The sequence below is a fragment of the Coptis chinensis genome, chromosome 7 (genome assembly GCF_015680905.1).
Source record: "Coptis chinensis isolate HL-2020 chromosome 7, ASM1568090v1, whole genome shotgun sequence".
Lineage (NCBI taxonomy): Eukaryota > Viridiplantae > Streptophyta > Magnoliopsida > Ranunculales > Ranunculaceae > Coptis > Coptis chinensis.
In genome coordinates this window covers 96,632,332-96,643,870 of record NC_141462.1, presented here as the reverse complement: position 1 = coordinate 96,643,870, position 11,539 = coordinate 96,632,332, and the positions used below count along the sequence as shown (strand labels likewise).

Here is an 11,539-nt window from a genome sequence, read left to right as displayed (position 1 = left end):
TCAGTCTTATAAACCCCATACGCCAAAGTAGTAGCCGTAGTCTCATGAAACAACCTCAAAGGACGCAAACCAGCAATAGTAGCCGCATCCATAACCACCCTCCTCTGTAAATCCGTAAAATAAACAGGAATCCCAATAACACAATCCACAACAGCAGTATTCAAATTCTTCTCGGCAATCCCCTTCAAATCGGATAACACCATTTCCCCCATCTTCTCTACCCATCTCTCCACTCACCACCAGATCTGACCCATTCACCACCACCGACAACAACAGAAATTACAGAATCCTCATCCCAGCTGACATACCATACTCCATCACTATCAGATCTCCGATGGGCACGTAGTGGAAGCTGATTTCCCACATTGATCATATGCTCATGAGATATTGAAGAAGGAATATCAGAGTTGACACTATTGCGGTTCTCATCTCAAGTGCAACGATAATTCCAGCCACAGTCATAATCTATTCTTTTAAGCTTCCATATAGCCTTTGTCGGTTCACCCCTGGGCATAATCTGGAAGTAGAAACTGAAACTAAACTTCGCGGCAAGAATGAGAATCCAGAAAACTGAGTGCTCCCTGCTGTCAACCATCCCTTCACTGAGGCCACTACCAACAAAAATTTGCGTCTCGGTTACGGCATTAAAGATTCTCCAATTGGTTTCCTCGAGAAAATTCTGCCCCCAAGGTAGAACCAATAGAACCACTGCTAGTACTTCTGGGAGGAGATATATAGGCGCTGCAATAAGGAAAACCTTCTGCATTACTTCTGCTTTGCTAGACCCTCTCCAAACCAGTCCATATATAACAACAAAGGCAGCTGTCCATACTACAGCAACAACACTCTTTAGCACCATCCTCAGATCAAAGCCTAATCCATAACCATAAATGCCTAATCCATAGTCGATCAAAGCTCCTAAACACATTAAAAAATGACCTCTGTTCAACAAAACCTGTCTTACCTACACCCTTTCGCTTCCCTTTCGCTTCCCACCACCGTCTTCTTTAATTACTCGAACTACCCTCTCCTCTTCTCCGGCCATTAAGTGGTCCAGATGTGAGACTCGGTTATTCCTGCTCACTGTGCTCTTGAGGAAAGTAGTACAAAAGGTGCCGACTTGAGGCAAGGAAACAAGCGGACCAGCACTGGCATGCCACCGTTCAGAGTTTATACTCTTCTTAGTTTTTGACTGATCTTGAAGCTCTTTCACAATCTTTATTTCTTCAGCAAGAATAGGTGCCCCTCCATTCATCACCACCCTCTCTCTCACACTACGCCATAACCCACACTCTTCACCAATCTTTGTAACTAGATCTTGAGGAACTTGTTTTCCATCTACATCAGAAAGTGCATAGCTTTCCAGATCATGGTCATACAGCACCGAATTGTCACCACTTGTTCGGTACAACGGCAATCCAAGTCTTCCTACCAAAAGAGCCAATAGATTTTCATCACAGACACCATGCAACCATGATGCACCCCTTAAAGGAGGCATCATGAAGAGCCCGAGCAGCTGCAAGTCCACCCAAAACCAGCACCGATAACAACAACAGTATGCGAAATACATTCTGCCATATTGACTCAAAGACGCCACGTTAGCCCTATCTCCTGAAATCAGATCTGAGTTCCTTGTAGCCTCTTCACTGCCGATAGCATCCCTAGCACCGCCACCATCTGTATCTGGTGTATGATTTAACTCGGCCAATCCCATTTCTTTTAAGAGAATCTCTTAAGACTCTAAATCTATGAATACTTTTAAGATTTTTCCTTCCACATCTAGGTTCGCAGATCTGGGGATATCTTGTTTGGTCGGATGCACAGTTGCTAAAAGACCGGTCTGATATGAGAAGATGCAAATCAAGGTTCTAGCTCCTAGGCTGATGCTCTTCAATTATTCAAGAATCCTTGGGGTCCAATAATTTGATTTAAGGACCCCACTACCCATTTCACAGAAATCATGGCTTCAATTCGTCTCCTTAAAAGCTGGTCAATGTTTTCGATAGTCAGTACTGATAAACTTTCAAGTACATTTCTACACTGCTTACAAGCTCGCCAACATGTATATTAAAGCTCAATTCTTTCTTCCTCTACCTTTTTCTCTAATTTTCCATAATGGTGCTTGAAACCAAAAGATTGAAACTTTATCTTTTTAGCAAATCGTGGAATCAAAGTACCTACAGCTTTCAACAAAGAGCCTCCATCCCTCACGTTCACTACTACTTTCAGGAACCGCCAAGTGTTTAGCTTTACCTCTGCGAAAGTAAACCGAAACCAGCACAGTCCCCACAGACGGCGCCATTTGTTACAACCTCTTTACCGCGAATCTCGCCCATCTCTAACTTTACTCACATTTACTCTATATTTTGGATCGGCTGCACTAATTTGGTTGCCTACGTACCCATTTCGGGATCAAGCCGCCGTAGTTCACCTCTCTCCTCCTCCTCTCCTCCTCCCCTCTCTTCCTTTTTATATCCCTCTCTTAGGTTTACCTCATGGGGCCTAGTCTATTCTTGGGCCTTTCTTTTGGCTCAATACATACTGTGGTCTGGGCCTTATCTCTTGGCCCAGTATCTATGTGATACATCCTTGAATATGGCTACTACACACCGCTATATGGAAATGTAAAAGCCCAAAAAAACAAATCTGCCCAGTGTAATATTCAATGTAATTTCTATTCCTCAAAATCACTTTGCATAAATATCCACATAGAGAGTTATTTCAGCCGGTTTTCACTCCACTAAAATTATAGTTGAATGAAGACGCCAAATAACATGGAAAACACAGGGAATTGAAGGATAATTGCTTCGTTAGATTTGAGATCCCTGAATGCAGCTGGATAACTATAAAGGACCTGCAAAACTGACAAATGTAGGATTAGAAACTATCTTCTTGACATTTGGTAGCTCGTCAAATATGCATTCAAATATTCAAGTACATGTGTCATCGTGAACTGGTACCACAATGAAACATCTACAAGTCTTGAATTGATCAGCAGAAAGACCTATGTAGTGCAATTTAACACAAAGAATTGAAACCAAAAACCAAAACTTTATGAATTCAATAAAAATAAAACTGGAAATGAAATGCAAGAGCAAGCACAAAGAATGCATTTAAGATAAGTTAAAGTATTATTCTAGCATGTTTCAGTACCCCTTAAATAAAAAACATCATACATTTGAGTACTAATGAACCAGTTATCTAAATAACACAAACAACAGGTCATTCTACAACATCCGCCTATTCTCATAGTAATCAACATCTTTTATTTACAATAGGCCATTGATTTGAAACTAACTCTTCAGCTAAATGATGTTGTGATTCATTATTCTGTAGCCTGTAGCAGTAACGTGCACTTATATATCTTAGGTAACAAAACCATGTCAATATAAAGGATAGAGACTAAGTATTCAGTTGAACATTAGTGAAGGAAAAATTTCATAAATGGGATTGTAGAATAGAGGCAAACATAATATAGTTTCAAGCCTCTTGTTTATTCTATGTATAACTGAAGCTTTGTCTTGAACGCTTAAAAAACATTTCCAGAGCTTTATTTTTAGGATGATGAGAAGTATAATAGACACCAAAGGTTTAAAATGAAGTTCGCCTTTCCTAGGGAGGTTGATACTCTCCGATAAGAGATGGTCTATGACTAGGAGTAATAATATGGGTAGAGAAGATCAATAAAGGAACTCAAAAAATGTTGGAGGGTACAGCCTCTTACTTGTAGTAGTATATAGCAGACTCAGATTTGACAATAACCATAGTTGAAGAATAAAAGAGAGTCGTCCTTCAACAAAATTGACAAAATAGACAACATTTACCCTTTGCTCAAAGCAACAACATACCTGAGACAACATGACATACAGAGGCATGCATATTGTTTAACAAAGAAAGCCCTCTCTGAAAAAGTTGTAATGGCCAAAATCAGTTCCTTACTCTCCCTATACTTTAATAATTGCAATATAAAATACTATATACATACACAAATCTATATATCATCAATAATTTAAAGTAAATCATAAACAATCTATATACCTGTAGAATGCTTTGAAGTATAATAAGCTGTCAAAAGTTCTCGGAAACCACTAAAAAGAATAGATGTTGCTGCCAATCACATACCTAAACAACTAATTAAACACCATCGCTTCCATTTTCCGTTCAGATGTTGTTTTTTTTATCTGAATTTCACAGCCAATTGGCATAATAACCTTTTCTCCCCTGTGTTGGCCTAGTGATTTCACATCCAAAACATATAACTTCTTTCCAATTGAAACAGCTCACTAATCCCCATTTTCAAAACTAATATTATAAGAAGCCCTTTAAAGCAATAAGCTAGGGTAGAAGGTGGGAAATTTTTACCTCTGAAACAAATCACAACGGCCTGGCCTGATTCGAAGCACACACACTCAGGGAGAGAGAGAGAGAACAAAAAGAAAAAGAAAGCAGCACTCAAACTAAACTGACTTTAAAGCTTGCTTCCAACTCAATGGAGTTGGAGGCAAGGCACCACCTCTTCTTGTATCCCTTGTACCTTAGTATTAAAAATCAAATACTTCGGATGTGTTAGAGTTCTAAGGGACACCTCCCAATGGGATATAAGGATTGGGACATCTCCACATCTCAATTTGAAGAAACTTATTCGTACAAATAATGATAAAAAGATGCAAGGGGCAAATAATCAGCAACAATAAATAAAGTCATCACAATCACGTGCCAGTAAGTAAAAGCTAGAGTACTGAAGAAGTTATGAATGTGAAGCTATAATAACAAACAAAAACCACTCTCATTTTAACTTCACCTACAACTATCCATCAACCCAATTAATCATCATATACCAAAACATGAATAAAGGATTAGGATAAGAAACCCTTGTATGTGAAATGTTCACATTTTGTTAGTAGGACTCACTTAAATAGATCATTTCCGCCAATCAAAAATAAAAAATAAAATAGATCCTTTCCTTTGAAGGGTGATAGGAAGTTCATGGGGTTGTCAATGGACGTGAAACATTTTGTCGAAGCCTTTTTTGTCCATCGGCTCATTACAATGCTATGACTTGTATGATAGTATTTAAATGTATATATAATAATTGTTTAACCAAAAAAAAAAGGGAGGTAAGGGGCATGGGGGGTGATAATGGAAGAGGGAACAAAAAGCAAGTGGTTTCTTGTAGAAAATATGATGGGTACAATCAGTGAGACTTGAAAATCAATCATCTTAATAAAGGATCTAAAGTGAATTCCTATACAGACGTTTTGAAAAATTGCAAGTAATATTCGCCGACTGAAAAGGGGTATGAAAATCACACTAACGTTATACTATAATATTGGTTCATGTACTATAGCGTCTAGCAGTCTATGACATGAAAAGTAAAAAAAGATACGTATTTCATTTGAATAGCTTTCAAAAATAAAAAGGGAAACCTCCTTAAAGTTTCCAAGCCTTATTTCTTAGAAGTACCTAGAGATCAGAAGGAAGTCCTATAAACTTAGAAGAACACCATAGATCTTACATTATTTCTTTTATCATAGTCAAGAAGTTTATGCTAGCGTGTCTTTTACGTCACGTACGCAGAAGAGGTTAAAATGATTTTCATAAACAACCATCCCTCCAATCAAGAAGCTGTCATTTCCTAATGTCGTATAGCTGAAGTTGGAATGCGGTTGTAAAGGTGTTGTTGGTCCGTGTCAATTAATCTTAGTTAGAAAGGAGACCTTCACCAAAAATAGACTCTAAAACTCTATGTGGAGAAACACTAAACCCATTTGTTCTTTCGTGCAGTTGTGCACTTTCTAAACTACACCACTACCTGATATCTAATGTTTTACTGTCAATACAAAGATATCAACATAAGAAAGCTGAAAATTGATAAAGCAGTACTAACCTTTCTTGTGAGCATCTCAACAACAACATAACTCCTACAGTCCACCAATCTGCAGCTTTATCATGGCCCTTGAGATATCAACATATCTCATGTGCCACATATTGCAATGCACCATACATAGAGCTTGACCTAGCATTCTCCTTGAATTGCTTTGCCAGACCGTACCACCAACATGACCTAAACAAAATTATTAGTTGAATACAGGGAACATGTCCTAGAAAGGCTAGAAGCAAACGCTGGCAGAATCTCAATTGCGACATGCAGTGAAGGGACGGGAAAATAACTCTTACATGTCTGTCAGCATTCAAGAGAACATATTCTGGTTTTAAACCCCTGTGCATTATGCCATTCGCATGACGATGAGAAACAGCATAAAAACTCAGCAGCATAAATGCACGCCAGATCTTCACTGAAATAACAGTTTTAGTAGATTTCAATATTCAAGACGGGTGAATTCATGCATATGGCATTTTCATAGTCACTAAAGCTGTTACACACGGAGGTGCCTGAAAAGACCATGGTGATAGAGCTGAAAAAAACAAAATGAGCCCCATTTAAAAGTTCAGCACAAGGTACAAATAATTTAGCCTTAGCATTGATGCTTATGGAGAAAAATAAACAACGAAAGACCGCTAAAAAATATTCTAATGAGAACAGCTAGAACTCACATTTCTTGGGAATTTAAGGTAATGAAGAAATGGAAAGCCTACTGTTCTTTATTTTTTTGTTTACACACAGGAATTTCACAACACTTAAATTAGAAGATGCTGAATTGAAAAATATATTGATAACAAGACAAAGACTCACCTCATGTAAATAGGCAGCGCAGATCCTGGTATTGATATATTTAAATAAGGTAGTATCAGGTTGTTGGTTCTATTTGTGGAGTGCTTTAGCTGAGGCAACTTTTTCCTCAAGACTACAATTAGCTTCCATCTCCAAATATAAACCTTCCAGTACTGAATATATCTTGTCCATATTTGTATGTTTTCTGTCTTCTACTGAAAAGACATTGACTCGATTCTTAACCTCTATCCAGCTTTGGCCAGGAACCTTCCTAACACCTCTGCTTCGCATTAATCTCCTTACTCTAGCGACCTCACCCCAGTTACCTGTCGATGCAAGGATGTTGCCGAGTAACACATGAGATGCTGAATCGGACGGATCCAGTTTCCATACACTATCTGCTGCACGCTTTGCAACCTCTACATCCCCACGGTTTCGACATGCTGCAAGCAGAGTTTTAAACACCACAATGTCAGGATCAAATAACATTTGACTGATAAAGTTCTCAGCTTCCTTCAGACGCCCAGCACGGGCAAGCATGTCAACCACACAACAACAGTGTTCCCTTGTAGGTCTAATCCCATAGTCAGACTCCATGATTTTGTAGTAATTGCACCCTTCCTCTACCAATCCAACATGGCTGCAAGCAGAGAGAACCCCAACAAAGGTGACATTGTTTGGCTTGATACCTGCACTTCTCACTGTTTCAAAAGTTTGAGAGCTTCCTCCCCATAGCCGAACTGGCGATACCCCACAATCAAAGTACTCCAGGAGACGATGTCAGGATGAGTCATTGATTCAAAATATTTGCGAGCATCCATGATCGCTCCACACTTTGTATACATGTCGATTAATCCATTGCTAACCGAAGTGTCTGCATCAAATCCGCTTTTAATACCATAGTTATGAGCTTGACACCCCATTTCAAAGGAGGCTAAAACTGCGCAAGCACCCAGCACATTTGCCAGTGTTATATGATCAATCTTATATTCAGAACTATGCATTAGTTTTAGGAATCGGCAAGCGTCATTGGGCTGGTTGTGACGCAGACATGCTGTTAGAATTGCATTCCAAGAAACTGAATCCAGATTGCCAGTCATCTCGTCAAAGATATTGAATGCAGCAGAGAGATCCAAACAGTTTGTGTACATGGTAATGAGAGTGTTACATACAGGGACATCAACGTCCAAACCCATCTTAAGAACATATGCATGAACCTGTTTGCCTTGATATAATGAAGCAAAAGTAGTGAAAGAACATAGCAGACAACGGATGGTGATCTCTTCTGGCACAAATGCTAAATGCCTCATCTGAGAAAACAACGACATGGACTCATTAGAATCACTACTATAAGCAAAGCCAGCTATAATTGCATTCCATGAAACTAAATCAGGCTCATTTATCTGATAGAAAGCTTTCTTTGCAGATTCTAAGCTACCACATTTTGCATACATGTCACACAGGGAACAACCAGCATACACATCTTTTCCGAAACCAAATTTTATACTCAGTCCATGGATTCGCCTCCCATATTCAGAATTTAATATACCACTACATGCACTAAAAACACTTCCAAAGATAAACTCATTCGGGCAGTAAACACCCAGAGAATGCATTTCCACAAACAGTTCCAAAGCTTCTATCTCACAACCCTGCTGCACAAACCCACTAATCATTGATCCCCACGAAACCAAATCCTTCGAAACAATCTTATCAAACACAATCCAAGCACTGTCAGTCTCATTAAACTTAGTGTACATTGCAACAAGAGCATTCTTCGGAATAATACATTCCGCTCCAAATTCAAATTTCAAGACATGACCATGCAACTGCTTACCTAACTCGACATCATTTAAACCCGCACAAGCTCTAATCACACTTCCAAAAGCAAACTGATCCGGCACAACACCCGAACGCTGCATTTTAACATAAAACTTCATAGCATCCTTCTCTCTATGATTCTGTGTATACCCAGCAATCATTGAAGACCAAGAAACTACATTGTGTTCACTCATTTTATCAAAAACCATGCAAGCATCATCTAACGAGCCACATTTTCCATACATGTTTAGTATATGGTTATGAAGAACAATATCTGGTTGTACATTTGATTTAACAATATGGTGATGCACATTTTTACCAAGTTTAAGAGATTTTAAAGACGAACATGCGGAGATTAAACGAGCGTAAGTACTAGGCCATATGGGAACATGTCGAAAGGAATCGAAAGCTTGGAGTGCTTGTTTGAAGAGATGGTTTTTGCATAGGGAGCTAATGTGGTCGTTAGTGTTTTGCTCAGTCTTTAAATATGTTGATGGTTGGTAGTTGGATTGAGTGGTGTAACTGATAACTGACTTTTTGGACGGTTTAAGATTTTTAATCATTTTTGTCGAATTTAAAACTGGTTTCTGCATGAATGTTCAAGTACGGTTTAACACGTTGGCATGGATGGTACGAGGTCGGAAGTTTTAACGTTAGGTGGCACTTCAAATCAAAGTTTCAAATAAAGGAAAAGATAAATGATTGGGCCAATTATATAGTCATATGGTCATTGTGGAGAATTGTTCGGCGTTTGGATTGGCACTGAAGAAATTTTTTGAATCATCATAACAATTTGGTAGAGACTTTATTTCATGTTGATGAACAAGAAAAATAATTTGACCTACAATAATCAAAGAAATAAGGATCGAACTAATAATAGGATTTTAACATAATCAGTTAACAAAGAGTTGTAATGAATCCTTATTGGAAAAAAATAAATAGTTGTAGTGAATATATAATCTTTAAACTAGGCTGTAGGCCGGTGCGCAATGGATATTTTGAAAATATTTAGATTTTTTTTATAAAATTGGGACTACCGTTTTAATCGCTAATCCATTTTAATTTTCTAACAAATTGTTTTAATTAAATTTTAAAAACCCATTTTTTTCAATTTGGAGAGATATTATGTTTTAATAAGATAATAATTTCCGTTTTAATTAGATATGCTAGATTTTTCATTTTCAATAAGAGAAATTTTTTCATTTTAATAGGATAATGATTCCCGTTTTAATTATGAGTGCTATAATTTGTTTTAATGGGAGAGAAATTCTCGTTATAATATGAGAGGAATTCCCGTTGTAAAAAATAATTCCCATTTTTCAAATAAAAGATAAATTATCGTTTTAATAGGGGATGACGTATAATTTTAATATAGTTCAAAAAATACCCATTGTGGGAACTTTAATATTAAGATATAGATAGATTGGAAAGAGCTTTGGAAAATTTGTGCCCACATGTTTTGAGCTTTGATACCGTATTCTAATAACGCATATCCTGTCCATTAAGTTTTTTAGTGTTGTTGTAGCTTGCAACTAGAGCTAGTATGCGTTGTGTTCCTCTCCTGATTTAGTGATTTAGAGTATTTCCAATGCAAATAACAATTTGTTATTTCTACATAGGCGCTACATAGGATTATTTTCTCTCATTTGGCTGAGTCCAATGGTCCAAACTCTGTTTTAAGAATAAGGAGTAGGGAATTGGATCCAATGGTTTGGAATAGACACTTTACACACTTAGACCAAGTCAAACACTTTAAAGTTTAAACAAATTGGTTTTGTTCATTCAGTGCAAATTTAACTCGTGCAGAACGCACTCTTTTCATTCAACACCAATTTAACTCGCGCATAACACACTCTCTTCATTCAACGCCAATTTAACTCACGCATAATACACTCTTTTTCATTCCTCAATATTACTCTCTATATATAGAGAGTAAATTTGAGATAGGGAGTAAAATCCGCCTGTTTGGACTCCACTTTTGTAGGAATAGGAAACCATTGAACTCAGCCTTAGAGGTTGTCCAATATAAATGTGATTTTAAAATTCGGGCATAATGGTTTTATTCAGTATGAATGTATATATATATAGGGGAGAGATAGATGCACAATGCAGACATTATATATATTGTAAATTAATCCAAAGCAAAAACACTTAAAAGTTGACGGTTTTTTTTATAAATATGATATCTCCAATATCATTCAAAGAAGTCTAACATTAGAAATGTTCACAAAAAAATGAAAAGTTTAAAAATGAACAAAAAACACTAATTTTTACATGGTTAGACATATCAAAACATTATGATTTTTTGAGAAATCTTCATGGTGGGGAGATCATCTCTACAAAAAACTAGGCTTTAATTCATTTGTATGTAAAAAATGTGGCTATAATGTGCACATAATGAATGTGCCTCTATCCCTCCCCATATATATATATATATTAAACACGTTGGACGGAATGAAATATCTTGTCCAAAAGAAAAAACAAAACTAAAAAAAAACTTGTAGGACGAAATGAAACATCTCGCCTGAAATTCAAAACTAAAAAACACATGAGGCGGGGAATAAAATGTTTTGTCCAAAATTCACAACTTAACAGAAAGTGATACCCTTTTGCAATGGGTAATTGTTTTCGGCTCATAAATGTGACAAGTTATTATTTATCCTCAAAGTGATTTGCATTGGGAATGCTCTTATCATCTTGTGATTGTTTAATGAAAGGAGATTAAAAATAATATGATGGACAATTATTGAATTTATTTTGAACTAGGTGGTATGATCAAGATGAACTATAGAACTTCAATTTGGAGGTATGGGTGGAATTTGAGCTAATTAAGCCTAGCTTTATTATGTTCGAGCCTGGCTCTTTTATTAAACGAGTTTTGAAATAAGCTAAAACTTAGCTCATATATTATATGAACAAGTTTGAGCTGAGTTTTTAGCCAGCCGCTTGATTATTTTACATTACGAATATGCTATTTGACCTTATCGAGGTGAGTTTCATTAATCTCGTTTGTTACACGAGTTTCATTAATCACGTTTCATTAAT

The 11,539-nt window shown here is 37.0% G+C and overlaps 1 protein-coding gene and 1 pseudogene across 3 annotated transcripts; both read right to left on the bottom strand.

Moving 5' to 3' along the window:
* Positions 1-4: 4 nt before the first annotated feature.
* On the bottom strand, positions 5-2,396 carry LOC147490332 (uncharacterized). Of its 2 annotated transcripts, none has more exons than XM_086572642.1 (2): positions 2,095-2,396; positions 5-1,986 (listed from the first exon to the last, which is right to left on the bottom strand). In XM_086572642.1, exon 2 carries the CDS (start codon positions 1,712-1,714, stop codon positions 965-967), a length of 750 nt encoding a protein of 249 aa, XP_086428768.1. In that variant the 5' UTR covers positions 1,715-1,986; positions 2,095-2,396; the 3' UTR covers positions 5-964. The 2 variants fall into 2 exon arrangements, with proteins under 2 accessions (XP_086428768.1, XP_086428769.1); XM_086572643.1 differs by having other exon boundaries at positions 2,182-2,396.
* Positions 2,397-2,656: 260 nt separating this feature from the next.
* LOC147490331 (pentatricopeptide repeat-containing protein At3g53360, mitochondrial pseudogene) lies at positions 2,657-9,387 on the bottom strand (annotated as a pseudogene). The gene is made up of 5 exons (XR_015202815.1): positions 6,695-9,387; positions 6,178-6,416; positions 5,888-6,064; positions 3,849-3,903; positions 2,657-2,854 (listed from the first exon to the last, which is right to left on the bottom strand). The product of XR_015202815.1 is annotated as a pentatricopeptide repeat-containing protein At3g53360, mitochondrial pseudogene (transcript).
* Between the last annotated feature and the right edge of the window lie 2,152 nt (positions 9,388-11,539).

Excerpts from the sequence above, each read along its gene's own strand:
- LOC147490332 (XM_086572642.1), bottom strand. The coding sequence starts at position 1,714 with ATGGGATTGGCCGAGTTAAATCATACACCAGATACAGATGGTGGCGGT.